This window comes from Tupaia chinensis, unplaced genomic scaffold (genome assembly GCF_000334495.1).
Source record: "Tupaia chinensis unplaced genomic scaffold, TupChi_1.0 Scaffold145273_1, whole genome shotgun sequence".
Taxonomy (NCBI): domain Eukaryota; kingdom Metazoa; phylum Chordata; class Mammalia; order Scandentia; family Tupaiidae; genus Tupaia; species Tupaia belangeri.
In genome coordinates, this window is record NW_006205134.1 from 10447 (window position 1) to 34950 (window position 24504).

Genomic DNA, 24504 nt, shown 5'->3' on the forward strand with positions numbered 1-24504 from the left:
GCAGGCCGGGGGCCGGCTGTGCCGAGCCGACGGCAGCGTGGGCCCTTCGGGGAGGGAGGGGCGCGCCTGAACCTCGCTTTTCTCTGCTCCCAGCCCGGCGTATTGTGTTCTCTCTGCGCGTCTTCTACCTTCCTGTTACCCGCACCACCCTTCCTCTTTGCCGCGGTCCTCCGCTTTGCTCCAGTTGGTCACTTACTCAGGCTCCCTTTTTACTTAGTCTTGAGATTTTCAGACGCCGGCAACACTTGCGAGTCCCGTTCCTCCCACCCGCATGTCTCCATCTTTCCCTTCTCCCTAAGTCCCGCACTGGAGTGATGGCAGCACGGGGGCGTGCGCTTTGCGTTTACTTGCAGCTTCACCTGTCCCCTAGCCCGACTCTTGGCGGTCGAGCCACACCCACGCTGAAAACTACCCCCTAGGCAGGGAACACCTGGTCCCAGGGATGACTGAGAATATGTTCTCTTTTTCTCATGGTGGTTTGCTAGTCTAGATATTTGTTAAGCTCGTGTATTTTTGTGGGATGGGAAGGAGAGATTAGAATGAGCTGAAGGCTATTGACAGGTAAGAACATTTTTTAAAAATAGATATGTAGGATTAAAGAAAAGAGGACTGAAAGAAAACTGAGGATGCTAGGACAATGAGATTTTCAACTTTTCCTATTAGGAGATTTTCGGAACTAAAGTATACAAGTTCAAGTGTGATATGATGAAGTGTTTGTTTTTTGCTCTACAGAGGTGAGCTTGTCTAACTACAATTTTCTTTTTTTCTATTTCTTTGATTATTTTTATTTATATCAAACAAACCTTGCAGTAAAAGTACATTTCTAATTTGCTATTATCCTGATTTTATAAAATGGTCCTTACCTAAATTGAATATAACCACCTTTTGAGAAAACTCAGAAAAAGATAGCCTACTGTGTAAACTGTCTACTATAACAGTATAATTCACTGTCATCTTGGGAAGCATTTCATGAGAAGTAAGGATCTTTGGTAGGACCCTAGTCTTTTTTTTTTGAGAGAGAGATTTTCGCTATAGGGCGTGTGCGCTCGCCAGACAGAGAGAGACATAGAGACAGAAAGCGAGAAATCACCCCCCAGGGGGGATGGTCACACCGCAATCCCTTCTCCTCCATTCTCCTCTTGGGATCTTGGGCACACACGCACATGCGCCCGGCGTGAGTTTTAAGCCACCGGGTCTGGGACGTGAACCATGGTCGACTACGTGGGAGCCCAGCGACATAGACATTACGCTAACTACTGGTTCCCAGGACCCTAGTCTTCTGAAAGGACAGTTCTCACAAGTGAAATCTGATTCAAGGGAAAGCTGGACAGCCTTACAGGGGTAAAGAAGTAGCCAAAAAGGAAGAAGAAATATTACAGAAAGAGCATTTCAGTTGGGTAGGGCAGGGAAGAAAATATGGCTTATTTCCACCCTTGTGTTCTGGTGCTTATGAGAAGTTTTTTTCTATATATGTTGCTGATTGTCAGTGTTACTAGCCAGCTATCCTGGCTATTACCACTACTCACTAATTTTTATCTGCCCCCTCAAGTGATTTCATAAACCTTACTATGGAGGCAGTGAAAGGTAACCCAAAGAATAACCAACACATGGGACATTCACACTGCTTTGCCATTTAATGGAGATTGTTTTGCTGTCTGTGGTATTTAATAAAATACATACTGTTACTGCTGTTTAGTTTTAAATGCATTTTAACTGCCTGGTTTCCTTTCTTTAGATTAACGTTTTAGGAAACAATTTTGTGATGCTCGATTCACCCTTGAAGTAATGCGGACAGAATTTCTGAAATTTGCATACCACATCAGCTGGAACCACCGGCATATCTTCATGTTTACTTAAATCAGAACTTGTATAAGAGTGAGAATGGGAGTCTGGGTAAATAAAAACAGTTGTATCAGAGACTTGAAAAGGATCATTTTTTGTTTTCTGATTGTGTATCTGGCTGTTTTAGTGGGCACAGATCAGGATTTTTACAGTTTGCTTGGAGTATCCAAAACCGCAAGCAGCAGAGAAATAAGACAGGCTTTCAAGAAATTGGCATTGAAATTGCATCCTGATAAAAACCCGGTAGGTAAAGATTTATTTTTAAAAATATCCGATTAGATTTTAGTATATTTTGATATATACTTAAATTTTTGTACTCAAAATACTTAAGAACGAGCAAATGCCAAAAATTATAATTCAGCTGCAGTACTAAAAACAGAAGCAAAATGTTCTAGTTTAGAATAGCATGAAGGATATTAATGCCAAAAATCCATTTCCCTCTTAATTCATAAACTAATTTCCAGCAGTTCTATTATAGACCTTCATCCCAAAACAAATAATATCTGTGAAGTAGTCGAAGTAGTTTTCTAAGTAAAGTAGGTTAATATTAAATATTTTAGAACAGTAACAGGAAAACTTTCTTTAGAACTTAGAGGGTATGTCTTGCTAAAAATGCAGTAGTGACTATTAATAGTATGCTTTAACTTTTGCTATTTTTTCCTGTGTGCAAGCTCACAGACCAGAATGAGAAAATATTATAAATTCATACTTAAGAATGGTCAAATATAAGTCTAATCATAAATACTTGATTATATATTTAATAATGCAATCTTTCAGGGGACCAGCATTTGGAGTAACAGCTGTGTCCCTGGGCTCCCATGTAGTCGACTTCGGTTCAAGTCTCGGACCCGGTGGCTTAAACTCCTACCGAGTGTGTGTGCATGTGTGCCCAGGATCTCCAGAGGAGAATGGAGGAAAAGGGATCGCGGCATGGCCATCCTCCCTGGGGAGTGATTTCTCGCTTTCTGTCTCTCTGTCTCTCTCTCTCTGTCTTCCTGGCAAGTGCACATACACTATAGCAAAAACCTCTCCAAAAATAAATAAATAAATACAATCTTTCAAAAGTAAGTTTTAATTTTTATAGTACTTATATAACTTACATAATATTTTGGTTATAATATTTTATCTTCATTAACATGGAAAAAGATGTGTTTTTTTAGACATTCTAAGTAGAATTTTTAAAGTAGGATTATTTTATTTCAATTATATAAAACGTAGCAATAGAAATAAAACTTTAGTGATCAACAGTTGGCATAATGGCTATGTCGCTAGACTCCCATGTAGTCGACCGCAGTTTGAGTCCCGGACCCGGTGGCTTTAACTCACACTGGGCGTGTGTGCCTGCGTGCCCAAGATCCCGAGAGGAGAATGGAGGAGAAGGGATTGTGGTATGGCCATCCCCCCTGGGGGGGGTGGTGATTTATAGTAATTTGCTATAGGGTGCCAGAAAGACAGAGAGAGACAGACAGAAAGCCAGAAATCACCCCCCCCCTGGGGGGGATGGCCACACTGCAGTCACTTCCCCTCCATTCTCCTCTCAGGATCTTGCCGGAAATGAGTTAAAGCCCCCAGGTCTGGGACTTGAACCACAGTTGACTGTGTGGGAGTCCAGCAACATAGCCATTATGTCAGCTGCTGGTCCCAAAGAGAAATAAAACCTTACAACTCATGTTAGTTGGTTATTCTTTGACTTTCTTGTTACGTTTATTATTTTTATTTTTCTGAAATTTTTATATATTTAAGTTTCCACGTAAAAGATAGCATACCTTCTACATTCAAGTATTTAAATGAAAACATCCTTCAATATCAATACAATGAATCACAGTAACTATAGAGAAACAGTTCCAATTCAGTTCTTTTTTTTTTTCTTTAATGCCAGAGTCTGTGTACCCATGAGAAAGAGAGGGAGAAAGAGAAAGCCTCCACTCAGTGTGACTAGGTCCCACTAATTTTTTTTTTCTCCATTCTATTTCTTTTTTTTTTTTTGGAGAGGTTTTTGCTATAGGGCGCGTGCACTCCCCGGACAGAGACAGAGAGACAGAAAGTGAGAAATCACCCCTTAGGGGTATGGCCACGCCATAATCCCTTCTCTGTTCTCCTCTCAGGATCTTGGGCACACACGCATGAGTTTTAAGCCACCGGGTCCGGGATGCAAACTGCAGTCAACTACATGGGAGTCCAGCGACATAGCCATTACGCCAACTGCTGGTCCCATTCTTTATCCTATCAGGATGCTGGACACATTCATGTGTTTTAACTGGCATATTTTTCAAACCTGTGGAGCAGGGACTTGAACCCTGGTTAGTCACGCAGGATCTGATTTCTCTTTGTAGTCCCTCACCCCTGTGCTGTGGGACCAGCCCCCAATCCAGTTTTAAGTTGTTAGTGTTTGATCTTTCTGATGGATGGGAGCAGATAGTTTTTTTTAGTTGATTAACTTTTTTTTTGTTTTTTTTTTTTGATTTCATGATAGAGCATATGCTTCCATACAGGAGAGAAGTGCAAGATGGAGGCACCCTCCACAGAGCTGGGTAACTTCCATGTTCCTCTTTCTCCAGCCCACCAGGATCCTGGTCGTGTGTGTAGTGTTTGGCTTGTCTTTAGGCCAGTTGTGCCTAGAATTCAAGCCAGCTGACATATAGCTCAGCTTTGCAGTCCATTACGCTACCAACTGCACCACAGAGGCAGGGCTTCAACTACATTTCTTAAAAGCAGTGACTTACATTGTGTGGCTACATCTGTCAGGATTTTGAGGAGTCAGTTATTTTCATCACTTACTCCTTTTTTGAAGAGAGTAGTCTCTTAGAAAATACTTTTGTATTCTAACCAATGTTAATTCACTTCACATTTTACTACTTATGTGTACCTATGGTTTCCCAGAACTCTCTGGGTTAACTAAATCTATGTAAAGGTTCTGAAGAGATTTAGATCATATATTTGAAGTGACTATGTTATATATAATATTTTTTAACAGAACAACCCAAATGCACATGGTGATTTTTAAAAAATCAATAGAGCATATGAAGTACTCAAAGATGAAGATCTACGAAAAAAGTATGACAAGTATGGAGAAAAGGGACTTGAAGATAATCAAGGAGGCCAGTATGAAAGCTGGAACTACTATCGTTATGATTTTGGTAAGATGATACAACATTACTCATGAAATTGTCTTTTATCTTTTATATTAGACTAAAATATTTTAAATTCGTATCTAGAAAATATGCTTCTCAAGGTTAATTTTCTTTTCAAAATAGTATTTTCAAGTATATTCCTCACAGCGTAATCTGTCAGTGTCAGGTGTTGGCAAACTGCATTTCACAGAAAAAATTTTATTTCATCAGATTATGTATTTACTATGTGTCACCTTAACTAGCTCTTTTTAATTTACCACTGGAGTGGAATTCACAAGGAAAGTCTGTTGATCTGTGGAGATTATCTGTATAGATACAAAGGTATATTAGTTAAATCTTACTCAATGCTTTTGAAATAAGGATTGCTGGGCCAGCTCTTCAGCCTAGTGGTTAAGGGAGTCAGATCACTGCTGGCGGTGCTTTCTCCTCCTTGCTTTCTGTTTCTCACAAGTGCACGTCATGCCCTCTTAACTAAAAAAAAAATTAAATTAAAAAAATAATGATGACTATTTAATAAAAAATGTGTGTATGTAGTTGAAGAAGTTAAATATTGAAGCCTTTATATATTTGTTTTCCTTCTTTCATGAGAGAAAGTCAAACCATTATCCTTAGCAGACTCTTATCACATACAGCCCTCCTGTACCCCCTTGTCCTCCCACCCTATCTTTCAGCCAGCCAGGATCACAGGTGCCCATTGGTGCTCCTGGCGTGTTCAGTTTGACCTGGGTCCTAACCCAGGACCTTCCTATGCAGCTCCAGGGTACTGTGTAGCAATACCCTACCCCTGATACTGCTGTGATTGGGCCTAAAGCCTTTTTTTAATTTTCTTTTTTTTTTTTTTTTTTTAAGAGTTTTGCTATAGGGTGCATGCATTTGCTGGTGAGATGGAGAGACAGAGAGAGGGAAAGCAAGAAATTAGCCTCCAGGGGAATGGCCATGCCACAATCCCTTCTCCATTCTCCTCTTAGGACTTTGGGCATGCTTGCATATGCACACAGCTTGAGTTTCAAACCACCAGGTCCGAGACTTGAACAGTGGTCAGCCATGTGGGAGTCCAGCAATGTAACCATTATGCCATCTGCTGGTTCCAGGCCTGAAGCCTTTTAATGGTTTTTTAACATGGTGCCCAATATGAGATAGGCTAGAAGACTAGCAAGGGGGGTCTCAGTGTGAGCAGACCCTGTGGAAGGTGTTCCTCTCTCCCCCCTCTCTTTTCTTACTTTTCTGTGTGTGTGCCTTATCATGAGTAAAGAAAAAATAAACAATTTTTAAGCTTTTTTTTTTTTTAGCACATCATATTTTCCCAGTAGAGCTAGTCTTTCCTCTAATAGCAGGTCATTTTAGTTGAAATGTCATCCTTGTATGGAACCTTTATTGATAGTGGGCTAAGGTGTTAACAGGAATGAGAAAGAAACAGGTATAGAGTAGGAGAGGAAACAGGGACCAAGGGAGTAGGAAACCATGCACAGGTATGAAGGAGGAGGCTATGTCCATATAACCAGTGTTTCTCCTAGTCAGGAATTAGCCTCAAATGCAGGCTAAGAACTGAAGCATTCCATTATATTAGACTAAAATATTATAAATTTGTATCTAGAAAATATACTTCTCAAGATTATTTTTTTTTCTTTTTTTTGGAGAGGTTTTTGCTATAGGGCGCATGCGCTCGCCAAAAAGAGACAGAGAGTCAGAAAGCAAGAAATCACCCCCAGGGGGGATGGGCACGCATGCACACACTCCTAGCATGAATTTTAAGCCACTGGGTCTGGGACTCAAACCGCAGCTTGTATTGAAGCTTTATTGAAATGCAGTTTACGTATTATGTAGTCTAAGACTTCTTTCACACTTAGAGGGCAGAGTTAAGTAGTTGTGACAGAAACCATATATTTGACAAATACTGAAACATTAACTAATGGCCCTAAAAGAAAAATTTTATTAGACTATATCTAATATTAATATTATTTGGATATTTTATATAATTTTTTAGCTGTAGGAAAAGAAATTTTTTTAGAAAGATTTTTGCTATAGGGCACATGCATTTTCTGGAGAGACAAAGAGACAAAAAGTAAGAAATCACCCCCCCACGGGGATGGCCATGCCTCAATCCTTCTCCTCCTGGATCTTGGGCACGCACACACACGTGCCAGGTGTGAGTTTTAAGTCTCTGGGACTTGAACCAGGGTCAACTATGTGAGAGTCCAGCAACAGAATCATTGCACCATCTACTGGTCTCAGAAGAAAATATCTTAAATTAATACCACTTATGGGCCAGCAGGTGGTGTGATGGTTAAGGTGTTGTACTCCTACATGCCTGACCATGGTTCGAATTCTCAACCTGGGTAATTGCTTTCTCACTTTCTCTCTCTCTCTGAGTGCATATGCCTTATGCCAAATTTAAAATAATAATAAATAAAATTAAATAATTTTTTAAAAAAGTAATACTCCTTATTAAAAACCATAAAATGGAATGAAGTCTATAGTTTAGTTTATAGTAACAGACCATACCACTCTCAGTTCCCTGATTTTGATATTGTGTAATATCTACATGTCACCATTAGGGGAAGCTAGGTGAAGAGTACCGGAGAGTCTGGGTTTTGGCATTTCCTATGAGTCCTTTATTATTACATAATAAAAAGTTAAACATGAAAGAATTTTCTCTGGAAGTGAAATTATGTGAATATTAAGAACCCTCCCCCACATACCTATGATAGTCCATTATCGGTAAACTAACATTTTTAGATAACTAAGTATATCACCAATGATTTACTTTCTTTGGTCTTTCTCTTAGTTTGTGGCATATTTTTTGGTTTGAGATTTAGTATTCTGACTCTTTTTTTTTTTTAGAGAGAGAGTTTTACGTAGGGTACATGTGCTCATCTGAGAGACAGGAAGACAGAAAGCAAGAAATCATCTCCCAGAGGGTTGGCCACACCACAGTCCCTTCTCCTCCATTCTCTTCTCTGGATTTTGGGCATGCACACACATGTGCCCTGCATGAGTTTCATATCTCTGGGTCTGGGGCTCAAACCATGGTCAACCACATGTGAGTCTAGCACCACCTGCCTGGCACCAGTATTATGATTTTATTTTTTTAATGATTGAAACAAAAGTTGAATGATTTATTTTTATGGGGAAATTTTAATTTTATAATTTTTATGTATTTTTAAATTTAGGTATTTATGATGATGATCCTGAAATCATAACACTGGAAAGAAGAGAATTTGGTAAGTTCGTGGGCATATGATTTTTCTAAAACTACTACAAGTTCAGTCACCTACCTAAAATACTTAGAGAGATGTAATTTTGGGGGTTTTTGTGAGGTGATATAATATATACTTTTATGTTAGCATTCTCAAACCTTTCCACCTTCCCAGCACCAGGGACCTATGTGTGGAAAACAATCTCTCCACAGATGAGGGAAGGGGTGAGGTTGATCCCTGGATGACCCAAGCACACCACATCCACCATACACTCCATTTCTGCCACTACCACACTGCAGTATACAACGAAACAGTCACATAGTAATAGGGCTCACACTCCCATGAAAATCCAGTGACATCACTGATCCAACAGAAGATGGAGCCCAGGTGACAATGTAAGCAACAGGATGTGACTCCATATGTAAATGAAGCCACACTTGCTGGCTCACCACCTACCCGTAGCTGCATGGCCTGGAGGCCAGGGAGCAGGCCATGGACTAGCAGCAGTTCACAGTCAGGCAGGGTGAAGACCCTTGCTTTATATTAAATAGTGTTCTAGCATTATGTGAGTGTACCATAATAGAAACATTAATATGTCTATAGTGAAATTAGTAAGTATGTATACCAAATAAAAGAAGTACCAAATAAAAGACAGAAGTAATATATCGACGCTATTGGGTTCAGATCCGGTCTGGATGCCGTGAGCTTGCTACAGACTTGCAGAAAACACTTTCAGAACTTTTTGATTTCAGAATTGGGGGTAATATGTGCTTATTTTGGAAGCAGATTTAAGTTGATCCATGATTTTTGTGAAAATAGACATAAAAACAGTTCTACATTTTCTATTGCATTTCAGAAAATTATGAATACTAGATTAGATTCTTACACTTTCTGCTCTATACAATCATAGTAAAGTTGGTTTATTCTTCTTTTCAATGTCAAAGCAATAAATTAAACCTGAAATCAAATTCCAACTTTATTTTCCTCTCTTATAATCTCATTTGATTTATTGGGTTGTCAGAAAAGTCACAATGCATTTACGCAGCAGATGGTGCTCGTTCATTTTTAGAAGTTCTAGAGTCATTTGCCTCTATGTTATTCTATGTCATTTGACAGCTGACAGTTCTAGCTTCATTCTAAAAAAATTAAGTAATTTGGAGATTTGACAAAAGGTTGAACATGGGAAGACGAAACTGCATTTTCACCCTATATTATTGTTTCACTACTGTAAAGGAAAACATGTATCAAGCTTGTGAAAAGTGCTATGGTGACAGTGCTCTACAAAATATCAGGGCCAATGATGGATCTCGAAATTCCATGCTGGTGATTTTTGTCTCAATGACACTCCTCAGTTAGGGAGGCCCGCTAAGGTTGCTGACGACAAAATAAAAGCATTGATCGTGTTAAACCCATGTTACACAACATGAGAGACTTCAGAAACATTGAACATCCATCATTCAAGCATTCACAACCACCTGAAGAAGCTGGGACACATAAGCAAGCTTGATGTTAGGGTTCCTCAAGAACTCAAAGCTGTTCATTTGATGATGCATATAAACATCTGCGATATGCTCATTAAACATGAGGAAGACCATCCTTTTTTGAAGTGACTGATAACTGGTGATGAGAAGTGGATAGTTTACAACAAAGCGGTGCACAGATGGCCTTGGTCCCAAAGTGATAATTTGCCTCAAAAAACAACAAAAGCAGGGGACCAGCAGTTAGCGTAATAGCTATGTCGCTGGACTCCCACATAGTTGACCGCGGTTCGCGTCCCATACCCGGTGGCTTAAAACTCACGCCGGGCGCATGTGCGTGCGTGCGTGCCCAAGATCCCAAGAGGAGAATGGAGGAGAAGGGATTGCGGCTGACCATCCCCCCTGGGGGGTGATTTCTCGCTTTCTGTCTCTATGTCTCTCTCTGTCTGGCTGGCAAGTGCACACACCCTATAACGAAAACCTCTCCAAAAAAAAAAAAAAAGCAGATGATCATTAGAAGAACGTTATGCCTAGTGTGGTGGGATTTTTTTAAGTGAGATTTTTGCAGAGGACACAGAGAGTGAGAAATCACCCTCCAGAGGGGATGGCCATGCTACAATCCCTGCTCCTCTGTTCTGGGATTTGGGGCACACAAACTCACATGCCCAGAGTGTTTCAAACCACTGGGTCCAAGACTTGAACCACTGTCAGCCATGTGGGAGTCCAGCACCACAACTAGTACACCACCTACTGATCCCAGTGTGGTGGGATTTTAAAGGTGGTGTGTTTTTTTGAGCTCTTACCAAGGAACCAATCAATTCAAATGTGTACTGTTGGCAATTGGACAGTTTGAATGAATCCATCATCCAGAACTGTCCATAGTTCATTGATCATAAAGGAGTTATGTTTCATCCCAACAATGAAAGACCACACACAAGCTTGATCACCCATGAAAAATTATTGGAACTGGGAACCAGCAGTTAGCGTAATGGCTATGTCACTGGACTCCCACATAGTCTACCGCGGTTTGCGTCCCGGACCCGGTGGCTTAAAACTCATGCTGGGTGCATGTGCGTGCGTTCACAAGATCCTGAGAAGAGAATGGAGGAGAAGGGATTGTGGCATGGCTATCCCCCCAGGGGGTGATTTCTCACTTTCTGTCTCTCTGTCTCTCTGTCTGGCGAGCGCACAGGCCCTATAGCAAAAACCTCTCCCCCCCCAAAAAAAAAAATTGGAACTTGGGTGGGATATGTTGCCACACCCAGCATATTCATCTGACCTTGTGCTATCAGACTTCCACTTGTTTCACTCTCTTCAAAACTCCTTGTGCTATCAGACTTCCACTTGTTTCACTCTCTTCAAAACTCCTTGTGTGGCATAACATTCAGTTCAGAAAATTCTGTAAATCAGCTCTTATTTGATTTTACACTGATTAAGATCTGTCCTTCTATGAACAAGGAATTATGAAGCTCATGGAAAGATGGCAAAAGGTTATTGAGCAAAACAGGCAATATATCATTGATTGATCTTTGCTCTTTATGTAAATAAATGACCTTTGAAAAACATTGAACAGATACATCAGGACTTTTCCGATGACCCAATAGAAAGCTAAAATATTGGGTTATCAGAAAAGTCATGATGCATTTTTGCATAGAAAAACAAAAATTACACCATGAGTTTTCCAACAACCCAATAGTATACCAGTTGCAAAAAATATATATTTATGCATGATGTTTTCCATATATTGTCATTATAAAAAATGTTAAGTCACTTGATATTGTATATTTTGTTCTAAGCATAAGCAAGGTTTATATTTATTTTTATTTTGTAGGCAGTTTGGTAAGCTCAGTCATATACAGTATCTATTCAGTTACTTTTTTAAAAGTCTTACATAGAGCACATGAACAAGTTTTAATTATTATAAATAGACAATATATCTATAAAGGAAGTAGAGGAAACTTTGATTCAACTGAATTATTGGTGGGCAGAACTAACTCCCACATCACTGCACATAGTTCTGACTTTACTGTGTATAGTCACATGAACCCACAGCTTTTTACCATGTGGTTGTTATTTTCTCTCATCTCCTAGTGTATCAGTGGTGTTTTGAGGTCTGGTAGCACAGCAAACATTGAAATTACAGATAGAATGGAGGGACTGACCAAAACCTGCAAGCAAATTAATCCACAGATCCATCTAGAATGAGGTTTTTTGTTTGTTTGTTTATTTGTTTAAGAGGTTTTTGCTATAGGGCGCATGTACTTGCCAGACTGAGACAGAGAGACAGCAAGAAATCACTCCCCCCCCCCAGGGGGGATGACCATCCCACCATCCCTTCTCCTCCATTCTCCTCTCAGGATCTTGGGCACACACACACACACATACACGTCCAGCGTGAGTTTTAAGCCACCAAGTCCGGGACTCAAACCACGGTCGACTACATGGGAGTCCAGTGACATAGCCATTACGCTAACTGCTGGTCCCTAGAATGAGATTTTACTGATAGTTTATTGTATATGGGCTCAAACTTTTTCTGATGTCACTAAAAAGAAAAGAATTGCAAATGGTTCATATATAATCCCTAATGGTAGTTTAAAATACACTATATCCAGAAAACTTTAGAGATGATTCAAAGTTAATAATGATGGGATCAATTCATATCACCCACTATTTCATCTAATCTCTAATACTATATGTTACTAGACTAAGATGATTCTGAAATTTTAGTTGAAGAAATAGAGTAGATGGCAACCATAGTATGTAATCATTTTGCACTTAGGTAAATGTCACATTAGCCGTTTAGTTGTGGGTATCTGTTACAATCATTTCTGTTGATTTGAATTACCTAGTTTTGTCTTTTGTACAAATAATTATATAGAGTTTTTCTAAAGCAATGTTTGTCGTTTTCCTCCAGTAAGCAGTTATGTTCTTTTGACTAGAGTCATTATAATCTCTAATCAGCTTTATTCAATAGATTGAAGTGATTCAAAAGGTGAGCTTTGGACTTTAAAAAGACAGGTCACTTTCCAATTCATCTTTATTTAGAGAACCCTTCCTTAGATATATCCTGAACTCTATTTTTATTCCTCTGACCTCATGAATATATATGCAAGCTCTGTTCTATTGTTTGTCAATAACCTCTTCTGGAAGTGGCCATCATTGACTGATTCCTACCTCCTCTAATACCTTGGTCCCCTACTGATTCACTGTATTGGGTACTTTCAACAGTGCACAGTGGTCTTTTAAATTTGGTCCAGTTTTATAGTTGTTTGTAGTGGAAGAGTTAGTCCAAATTATATGAGAGTATGTCAGAAAGTTTATGGAAAAGTGCAATTAAAGTGTGAGATTATTTTGGTTCCAAAAAATTTGAAATCCATGCATAGATTTTTTTTTTTTTTGGCTATATGCATTTTCCATGAACTCTTTGAAAACCATTCCTCCAAATCTAGTTTATTTTCACCAGGAGTTGAACTTGAAAATATTCACCTTTAGTACAGATGAGAAAATGTTTTGGTAAACTCTACCTTAAAAGTTTTAGTCTCATCCCTTCCGTTAAATGTCATACATATTATTCTATTACATGTCATAGTTCAGTAATATGTCTGTGATTTATAAATAAGTTCTAGGTAATAGTTGCAAAGCCAGAGGCTATTTCACATGTATACTATACTTTTGAATAGTACCCACTTAGTGTAGGTCCTTTTTTTTTTTTTTTCCCGTTTTCCCCCCACATTTTATGGAATCACCAAAGACCCTAATCAATCCAAATACACTCATAGCAAACACAGGTGACACACACATTTCCATGAGCACAAGTCTAACTTTACGCATCCTATAAAGTAGTACCTAACTGGGGCTACATGTCCTACTGCAGTCATTGAATAGATATATTTTTTTTTCCTGAAACTTTTTTTTTGTAACTCAATTTACATTCCTTCCCTAAGCATCATCACAGCACACAAAATGCGATCTCCCATCCAGTACATACTGCATAGTGACTCAATCATGCACATTACAAAAAAAATAAATTTCCAATTCTAGTTCCTAGAATTATTTCCACCCCTCTTTCTGACCTTCTGTCCCTTCCCACCCTCCTCTCACACCACCTCCGGTGTCCAAAATTGTCCTCCATTCCCTTCCCACCCACATTGCATTGATCACACAATTTCCTACATAACCTGACTACTTTCAAAGGTGAGTTCCCTCGTTACTACTAAGAAAACCAGTTTTAACTTAAATCAAAGAACCGCCAAGGAACTTTGCTTAAAGCCCGGAAACAGGTTAGGATTCTGTTCAAATGGTAGGTGCATGAACCTATCAGTCTCATATACTTTTATCTTCTGTTCTGGTTCAATTTTCCTGATTAAATTCTGGGATATAGTATTCAACTCCAGACTTGTCCCTATGATTAAGTTAGCTACTTTCTCAGTTTTTGGACTCTTATTTCCATGTATCTGCGTTTAGTTTTCCTGATACAGCACATCCTTGAGAACTTCTTGGAGGTCTGGTCTGGTGCTGGTAAATTCTTTCAGGTTTTGTTTATCTGAGAATGTTCTTGTCTTTTCTTCCCACCTGAAAGATAATCTTGCCGGATACAGTATTCTTGGCTGAAACTGCTTCTCTCTTAACACTTGGAATATATTTTCCCATTCTCTCCTCGCTTTTATTGTTTCTGATGAGAGATCTGCTGTTAGCCTGATGGGATGTCCTTTGTAGGTAACTTGATGTTTTTCTCTTGCTAATCTTAGTATCTTGTCTTTGTCTGCAGTTTTGGTCAACCTGGCTATAATGTGTCTTGGAGAAGATCTTCTAGGGTTGATTCTATTTGGGGTCCGTTGTATTTCCTGGGACTGGATCTTTGAATGCCTCTCTAGGTTTGGAAAGTTTTCTTGCAGGATTTCATGGAATAGATTATCAATGCCCTTATGGGTTTCCTCACCTTCTGGAATGCCAATTATCCGGATATTTGGACGTTTGATGGTATCCAGTACTTCTCGCATATTATTCTCAAATTTTTGTGCCATTTTCTCAGTCTTCATGGTGGATTTTTCTAGGCCAGCCATTTTCTCCTCTACATCTGAGATTCTATTTTCTGAATGATCTAGTCTGCTTTTAATACTTTCAAGGGAGACTTTTACTTCTTGTATTATAGACTTCATCTCTAGCAGTTCCGTTTGAGTCTTTTGTAAAGTGTGTAATTCCACTTTTAGATCTTGCAGGAATTTCCTCATTTCCTGGAACTCATCAACTTCTTTCTCCTTTCTCTTTAGCAGTTCATTATCTCTCTTCTCTTCCATCTCTGTTAGCTTAGACATTATGAATGATCTGAATTCCTTATCAGACATTTCCATGATTTTCACCAAACTGCTTGTGGATGAAGAGTTACTCTTTTCCCTAGGAGGAGAGGTATTTTCTTGTTTTCCCATACTTCTCATGATCCGGCGGTGATTTCTTGTCATCCGATGGATGTTGTGTTTCTTTCAAATTCTTGAAGTCCAGCCTTAATGTTCAGGAGCAAGCAGACAGAGGTGATCTAGAATCTCTTTGCTGTTCTATTGTGCTCCCGCTAGCTCATTTATTGGAGGCTGAATTATTAGTAGAAAATCTTCATTCCCTTAAAAATCTAGTTCACTGTAGCCATGTGGAACCTTGTCCTGAAGGCCCGTGGCTTCTTCTAGTGTAGGTCCTTTTGAAGAAGCTCAAGAGAGTGGAACTCAAAGCACTTCTGACTTTTCTTACATTTCTTTGTGCTAACAGAAGTTATTTATTGTGGTTTAGAGGTCTATTAAGTTGTCGGGAAAGTCATGGTATACTTTTCTAAGCAAAAATGCATCATGACTTTTCCAGTGACCCAATAGTAGTAGCTATATGTTAATAAGCTGAAAAGTGCCTCTTGAAATATTCTATTCTGGGCCAGTTGAGTCATGCAAAAGTATATCGTTGAGTTACGATAACACAGTGTGAAAGACACTTTCACTCTTATTCTTAATACTCAGCAATTAATGGGAACTAGGCAAATATGTTAGACGTGCTCTATGAAAACAAAGTGCGAGGGCCAACTATGCTGGTCGGGTCCTGGAACCGGCAGCCTATAAAACACACCGGATACGATTGCTTGTGTGCCCATAATCTGGAGAGGAGGACAGAGGAGCAGGGATTATGGCATGCTATCCCCCCACGGGGTGCTTTCTCACTTTTTCTCTCTTCCTTTGTCTCCTTCCAGGGAGCTCACATGCTCTATGGCAAAACAAAAATGGGTAAAACCAAAAAAAAAGAAAACAAAGTACTTCCTTAACCTGAAAATCCAAAATCTGAAACTTTTTGAGTTCTGACATGGTAGCAATAATGGTAGTGATGCCAAATAACCACAGGTTGTGAAAATGGCTGCCTGGAAGTGAGACCCTTGCTATCTGATGTTTCAGTGTACACAGACTTTGTTTCATGCACAAAATAATTAAAAATAATTCTATAAAATGAAAATTAGGCCATGTGTACAAGGTGTATATAAAACATTAATGAGTTTTTTGTTTAGACTTGAGTCCCGTTCTTAAGATTTCTCATTATTTATATGCAGATATTGGGTCATTGAGAAAGCGATGACGTATATTTGATAGAAGAACAAATAATATATCATGACTTTTCCAGTGACCCAATATTTCAAAATCTGAAAAAGTTGGGATCTGAAATACTTCTGGTTCCAAGCATGTTGAGTAAGAAATACTCAGCTTACACCAAGATAAAAGGTACTTTCACAGTAAGCAAGGTTTTATGCCATTCAGAATTGTTTTGCAGTATATTTTTATTTAAGACTTATAAATAGTAATATTGGGTCATTGGGAGAGTCGTGACATATTTTTCTATACAAAGATGTGTCATGACTTTCCTGATAACCCAATTGTCTAATTATTACTTCATTCTTTTATGTGTAAATAATCACCTTGTTGCTTATTTATAGCAAATAAGATAGTCTCTTTCTATTTAAGATTGTATTGATTCTGTTAAGATTTTTTCCTAAATTAGTACTGGTTGGTGGATTGAACCAACCTGGCAATTATTTTAACCACCTAGATCACCTGCCTATTTGTCAGACTTTCTAATTTCTAAGCCTTACCAAAGAACAATTGGTAAAATCCTAAATTGCACACTTTGTACCAAACAGATAAACTGTTTTTCATAGATTTATCTTGTGATTGAAACATAGGTGAGCACTGAGCCCTATACATGTTCTTATAACTTTAATCAGTTGTACAAATCTAGAATAGTATACATGTTTTGATGAATTACTATAATTTATAAAAACTTCGTTTAAAAATTACTGATAACTGATTGATACGGAATTATATGGAAACTCTTTAACCAAAAGCAAATTGCCTTCACCTTGTATCTCAAATGTCAGAATGCATCCTTACATGTTAAAATTTTTAAGTTAATGAAGTTTGTTTACTGGTATGGAGTCATATTATAGATACTAATATAAAATGTACTGTTGGCTAGACATAATGTGGTTTCCAGATCTATTATTTTGACAAATATTTAGTAATGTTTTGAATAGTTAGAAACCTTAATCTTATACTTCTGGGCAGCATGATTTCCAAAGTATAATTTAGAGTAAAGGTTAAATTTAATCCCCCAAATCGTTAATGTTTTAGGTAGGTCTCTTAATTGATTCTTTCAGGATTTGAAGTAGCTACCAGGGTTAATTGACTACATAGTTAACCTATACTCAGAGAGTAGAAGAGCTTAAGTCCTAGTCACTGTGTTTGTCTTCAATATTTCTGTCACTCACACAAACTTCACCATGAGGTTTGGCTGTTTCCTTGTGCCATCTCCTTACAGCTTCATGACTATATTTCTTACAGCTCAAGGCAGTGTCTTATTCAAGTATGGGCTTAGGAGAGTTGTTTGTTTTTAAGTTGTTGGTTTGATATTTAAAATAATAGATTTTCATAGAAACATGTTTACAGAAAATGATAAAGATAATATAAAAGATTTATTACTACTGATTTTTTTTCCTTACTGGACTCAACAACAAAAAAAATTTTTTTAATGAAATATATATGAACTTTTAGTAAATAATGCTCAGTTGTTTCTGTTTTATGTACCTGTAGATGCTGCTGTTAATTCTGGAGAACTGTGGTTTGTAAACTTTTACTCCCCAGGATGTTCACACTGCCATGATTTAGCTCCTACAGTATGTATTTTTTATGTCTTTATTATTACAGTTTACCCTTTTTTATACATTTCTGTGCATGAGAGAAAGTGAAAAGCACCCTCAACACAGTCTGCTCATGTTATGGTCTTCTCTCCCTGGACTTTTGTTAATCAGGATCTTGGGCACTCACACACGTGCCTGGTATCGGCCAAGTGACTTCTAGCACTTGTCACCAACAGCCTTCAGTCCGGGCCAAAGTTTTATTTCTAACTTATCTGTCATTTGGGCTTTTCTCATACTTTTTAAAAATGTTGGATTGATTTTCTATTAATAATTATAATTAACAAATAATTGTCAAATTCTTTTGTATATGTGTGATTTTATTTGATGATAATTTTCTCCTTTAAGAATGCATAGTGGGACCAACAGTTGGCATAATGGCTATGTCACTGGACTCCCATGTAGTCGACCGCGGTTCGAGTCCTGGACCCAGTGGCTTAAACTCACACCAGGAGCATGTGTGCACATAACCAAGATCCCAAGAAGAGAATGGAGGAGAAGGGATGCGGCATGGCCATCCCCCCGGGTGGTGATTTCTCACTTTCTGTCTCTCTGTCTCTCTCTGTCTTTCTGGCAAGTGCACACATGCCCTGTAACAAAAACCTTTCCAAAAAAATAAAAAAAGAATGCATAGCCTAGGGTACCAGCAGGTGGCATGGTGGTTAAGGTGCTGGATACTCCCACACAGCTGATTACATTTCAAGTCCTGGACATGGTGGCTTGCTTTCTCACTTTCTCTCTCTGTATGTGTGGGTGTGTGTGAGTGTGTGTGTCTGGTCAAATTAAAATTCATGAAGGAATAAATAAAGTTAAATAAAATAATTCTTTTAAAAAAAGAATGCATAGCTTAAAATGTGTTTTAGGGAAGAAAACTGCTCTTGCAGTTATCTTAAATGTTCATGTTTTCTTTTTCACTTTTAGTGGAGAGACTTTGCTAAAGAAGTGGACGGATTACTTCGTATTGGAGCTGTGAACTGTGGTGATGATAGAATGCTCTGCCGAATGAAAGGAGTCAACAGTTATCCCAGCCTCTTGGTTTTTAGGTCTGGAATGGTAAGATCTAAAGTTGGCATTTTTTAAATTTTTGGAACTTTGTAACTAATAAAATAATAGAGGAAACACAATATATAAATTTGTGGATTTTTTTTTCCGTGCTATAGGGCACATACACTTGCCAAGAAGAGAGAAAGACACCATGTAAAAGTACCCCTTGTGGGTATGGCCACAATCCCTTCTCCCCCATTCTCTGGAGATTTTAGGCACACATGCCTGACACATCTTTCAAACCGCTGGGTGCAGGATTCAAACCATGCAACCATGTGTCATCTGTCTGCCTTAACTATCATACCACTGGACCAAATTTTTTAGTTTTAAGTCTTATTTTAGGTATCATCAAACTAGGCTCTAGTAATGATAAATATTTTATATTATTTATACTTCTTGATGATGTTATTTTGAGTTATTTATATTTCAAAATTAAAAGTTTGCCACTTTTAAGTTTCTGTCTTAAAAACATAATTTATCCAATATACATATTGTACTTTGTTGTCTGCAAGGTATTTTTACAGGTACTGTGTCATTGAATATAAAGCTCTAATATTCTTTTTTTTCCCAACTTCCTGTGATGAATGAAACATTTTTTTTTGTAGAGGTTTAGCTTTCGGGCATGTACACTCACCAGAGAGAGACAGTGAGAGGGAAAGTGATAAATTACCCCCCAGTGGGGATGGCCATGCCACAATCCCTTCTCCGCCATTCTCCTTCTGGGATCTTAGGCACATTTGCACACACACCCTGCATGAGTTAAGCCACTGGGTTTAGGACTCAAACTGCAGTTGGCCATGCGGGAGTCCAGGGACATAACCATTGCCATCTGCTGGCCCTGAAACTGAAATGCTTTAAAAGTACTGTAAATAGTATTATTAAAATAGCTTCCATAGAATCTATACTATCAAAATTCTTTGAGTATTATTTAGAAATGCAGTATACTGTTGAGAGACAGAACTTACTGTATTATTTGAACTAATTAAATATCAAAAGTATTTGATATTTTTAGTGAGTTTTTAAAAAGATGTTTCTCTTTTTTATAAAAATCAACAGGCTACAGTGAAATATCATGGAGATAGATCAAAAGAAAGTTTAGTGAATTTTGCCATGCAGCACGTTAGAAGCACAGTAACGGAACTGTCAACAGGTAATTTTATTTTCTTAATTTGCTTGATTTTCAAGTTACTTTGAAATTGGTACTTTAATTTTTAAATGGTAAATTGACATTTTGGTAATAATACTGAAATTTTATAGTATGTTTCCATGCTTCTTATAAGGGAATTGTGTCATTCTCTGATTTCTGCTGAACAGTAGGCATTTAACAAACTACAGTTGATCTTTGAGCAGTGTGACCTTTGGGTATCTGTAACTTCTGACTGCACATAAACAAACTTAATTACTAGCAGCCTACTGTTGACCAGAAGCCTTACCTCTAACATGAATAGTTGATAAGCACACATTTTGTATGTTCTGTGTATTTACTGCATTCTTAAAGTAAGCTAGAGAAAGACACTGTTATGAGGAACATCATGAAGAAAATACGTTACAGTATTATGCTGTATTTTCCAGTATATGTATTTTAAAAACCCACATGTAGATGTACCCACATAGTTCAAACTAATGTTTCCAAGTGTTAACTATAGTTATAGTGTACAGAAACAAACAACTAAGATGTGGAAAATGGATATGAGATAGAGCTGGGTAAAAAGGCGTCTTTCAAAGAATCACGGGATAATGAGGTTCAGAGGACTTAAGCATACAAGGCTCAGATGACAAGAACTTTACTTGCCAGTTTTGTTTTTGTTCTTTTCTTAATGAAATAGTGAATTTAGATTTTACAGAATTGAAAAATTATAATAATGAGTATTGGAATTTTGACATATTCAAGAGGATTTTTAGAAAAATAACTGATAAAGCTCAAAGTGGATCAGAAGAGAAGGAGATTAGAAAGAAAAAATCACTTAGAAGACTTTCTATTATCAAGTAATTGATGATCAGAAATACACTTTATTTTCTCTTAAGGAAATTTTGTCAACTCCATACAAACTGCTTTTGCTGCTGGTATTGGCTGGCTGATCACTTTTTGTTCCAAAGGAGGAGGTAATTTTACTTGTTATTTAATTGGAATGAATAGACCATAACATTTAAATTTTATGTGACACATCTACTATGCTACTATAATTGACTATTTAATACTTGAAGCTACAGTTCTTTACCCAAGATAATTTTTTGATTTAATGAATATTTACCTTTTTAGTTACTTTACAGAGAGGTTATCAAATTCATTTTTAATGTATTACTTACAGTTTTGTATTCAGTGAACAAGTTTTTCAGCTTAATTTACTTACAATAAATTGTATATTCGATTAGCCACAGGTATATTTGACTATTTGTAAAAATAATTAGTTCTTGACAGTCCCACCAGAAGTTAGTGATCTTTTGGAAATATAGACTTTGCCTCATGTATATAAAAAATTTGCATATTTGCGTCGTAAAATTATATATTTGAAAATAGTAACTTCCTATATCTAGAAACTTTTCCCTCAGTATATTAAATTCAGTATCATACACACAAAACCACAGACTAAACTGAATTCAATGTGGTTGGCAAAAAGTTGATCCCAATATTACAAAATATCCTAATTCTTTAATATACGTATATATGCTTAATACCAACATGGGTCCTTCCTCCACACTTCCCCTCTCAACTTTTACACTGCTTTATTTAAAAGGTACTGCCTTGTAACTAAAATTTAAATCACTTACCCCATCCTGTAAGGCCTGTGTTATTAGGAAGGCAATGCCTTTAAGCAAAAATTAGTCTTAATTTAGTTATCAACCAGGGAGTTCTGTCTCATTTTGCCTAAAGCCCAGATTTCTGTCCATCTAAACATGAACAAACTTTTTAAACTCTCTGACGTTCTTTTACCAGGTAAACTATACTTTTATCTACCTTTGTATGCTCTGTGATGCTATAGCTCTCATTCTTCTAGATCTTATCTCCTTAACACCTGGCATTCATATTTACAGAACTTTAATTCAAATAGTGAATTAAAGCAGCTGTTTTAAGAGTTTATTGTGTTTTGGGGCCAGCAGTTAGCATAATGACTAAGTTGCTGGACTCCTGTGTAGTAGATCGCAGTTCAAGTCCCAAACCTGGTGGCTTAAACTCACGCCTGGTACATGTGCGTGCGTGCCCAAGATCCCAAGAGGAGAATGGAGGAGAAGGGATTGTGGTGTGGCCATCCCCCCTGGGGGGTGCTTTCTTGTTGTCTATCTCTCTGTCTGTCTCTGTCTTTCTGGTAAGTGCACGCGCCCTATAGCAAAAACCTCTCCCCCCCGAAAAAAAAAAAAAAAGAAAAGAATTTATTGTATTTTAAGGATCCTTTATCAAATAAGTCCATTGGTTTTCTCCCTTGGATAAAAGAGATTATTGATAGGAGAAAATAAGATCCTAAAGAGATGCATGAGATAAAATGGCTCCTTTTCTCTGTAGGTAGAAATCCAGAGAAATGAAGGAGAGGAAATGAAAGAATGAGTATTTGTGTTCATATGTATGTATGTGCGTGTAGAGTGAGATTTTGGCCTCAATATCTACCTTCTCATTAAAGATTTCAGTGTTTACCAGTTCAGCCCAATTAAATACCTTAAAATTAACATGGTAATTTGGAGGAGGGCCAATAAAAGTATTGACTTAGTAAACCTAAAATTGCCTCATAAAGTTTTTTTTCCCCCAGATTGTTTGACTTCACAGACACGACTCAGGCTTAGTGGCATGTTGGTAAGCATCAATCATTCTGTAAAACTATATCACCTTATAAAGAAACACATTTAGAAACTGATTCCAAGTATTTTCTTTCATAGTTTCTTGAACTCTTAACTCACTCACCTTTTTCCAATCTTTCATTTTCTGATAAATGTATTCATAGTTATAAGTTTCTTTATAAATTATTTTGTGTAATAAATTTTGACATGTGATGCCATTGTTATCATTCTCTATTAGGAATTTTCATTAACTGAAGTTAAACATTATTGTTTTCGTAATTTCCAAACTTTATTTTTTGTTTTCTTTTTTTACTTATTTTGATCTTTATTTAGCTCTCACATTAAGATTGGGGATAACAGGTGTATGATGCTGATTCCTTAAAAATATATAAACTCCCTTTTGGCCTTTCAGCTATCAGTTTAGTTACCCATCCTTTTACTGAGCTTTTGGAGATACCCTAGAGATTACAGGATGTACTGTCATCCATTTGCTAGACAAAGCAAGAGTCCTGTAAGATTCCTTTACTGCCTCTGCAATTTTGCCATAACACATTTTAATCCTTTATGTTTCTTGTTTTTAGTTTTATCTTACATATAGTAAAATGAATATATCTTAAGTATACCATTTAAATTTTACATATGTGTACAACCATAGAATGATCAAGATCTGTCCTTTATGCTTGCGTTTATTTTTCATTTCTGATATTTTATTATGTTACACATAGGTGTGAGTTTATTATTTATTCTGTTTGAGATTTATTGAACTTTAATTTATACATTAGTTTTTTTTATATACAGTTATTATTTCAATACTTGTTTATATCCCATTTCTTCTTCTTTTGTCTTTCTGGGTTCCCAGTTAAATGTATATTAGACCTCTTTGTTTACCAGCTTGCCCAATCTAAAAAATTATTCCTGTAATTTCAAGGTCTGAGAAATAACTTTTTTCATATAGGATTTTGGAGTTAATTAAAATAGCACAGCAACATAGATGAAAACTAGAAAGCTACTAATTTAAATGCATATCTTTGACATGTAGAATATTTGATAAACTATGAATACGTGATTTTCAAAAGAGTAGTCATAATGTAAAATCTTATACAATAGTTTGATTTTATTTTTTTAACCTGTGACATTATTATAGCTTGCATTCTGCAAAAAACTATACAGTCTTTTATTTTAAATTCATTTTTTGAGAATTTATTTATTTTAATTTTATTTATTATTGTTATGATTAGAGCTGTGAACTGTGGTGATGATAAAATGCTCTGCTGAATGAAAAGAGTCAACAGTTATCCCAGCCTCTTGGTTTTCGGCCATGTGGGAGTCCAGCATCTTTAACCACCACGCCGCCACCTGCTGGCCCCATAGTCTTTTATTTTAAGTAGATTTTATATTATGGGAAAACTACAGTCTCGATTGAGTGCTATTTTAAAAAGTTAATTTTACAGTTAAAAAGTTGTTTTCTATCGAAGTAGAGCTAAACTTCTATAACTTTTTATTCCATTACAACTTGGCCATTTTTTGTTTCTCTTCATTTTAGGATGGTCTGGTTAATGTAGGCTGGATAGACTGTGCCACTCAGGACAACCTGTGTAAAAGTTTAGATATTGCAACAAGTACTACTGCTTATTTTCCTCCTGGAGCCACTTTAAATAACAAAGAGAAAAGCAACATTTTGTTTCTTAATTCACTGGATGCTGAAGAAATATATTTGGAAATAATATATAACCTTCCAGATTTTGAACTACTTTCAGCAGTATGAATCATTTTATTTTTTTTACATGAAAATACATGCACACCTTCCTTTTGGCTGGAACCACCATCTTCCA

General features: G+C 37.2%; 1 protein-coding gene across 1 annotated transcript in view; it reads left to right on the plus strand.

Moving 5' to 3' along the window:
- Nucleotides 1-614: 614 nt before the first annotated feature.
- Nucleotides 615-24504, plus strand: part of DNAJC10 (DnaJ heat shock protein family (Hsp40) member C10) — a 62165-nt gene continuing 38275 nt past the window's right edge. Inside the window, 10 exon segments of the mRNA XM_014583971.2 lie at nt 615-734; nt 1736-2085; nt 4817-4979; nt 8144-8194; nt 17757-17839; nt 18782-18913; nt 19961-20054; nt 20930-21007; nt 22645-22688; nt 24216-24353. Coding sequence (XP_014439457.1) covers nt 1882-2085; nt 4817-4979; nt 8144-8194; nt 17757-17839; nt 18782-18913; nt 19961-20054; nt 20930-21007; nt 22645-22688; nt 24216-24353 — 987 coding nt within the window. The 5' untranslated portion in view covers nt 615-734; nt 1736-1881.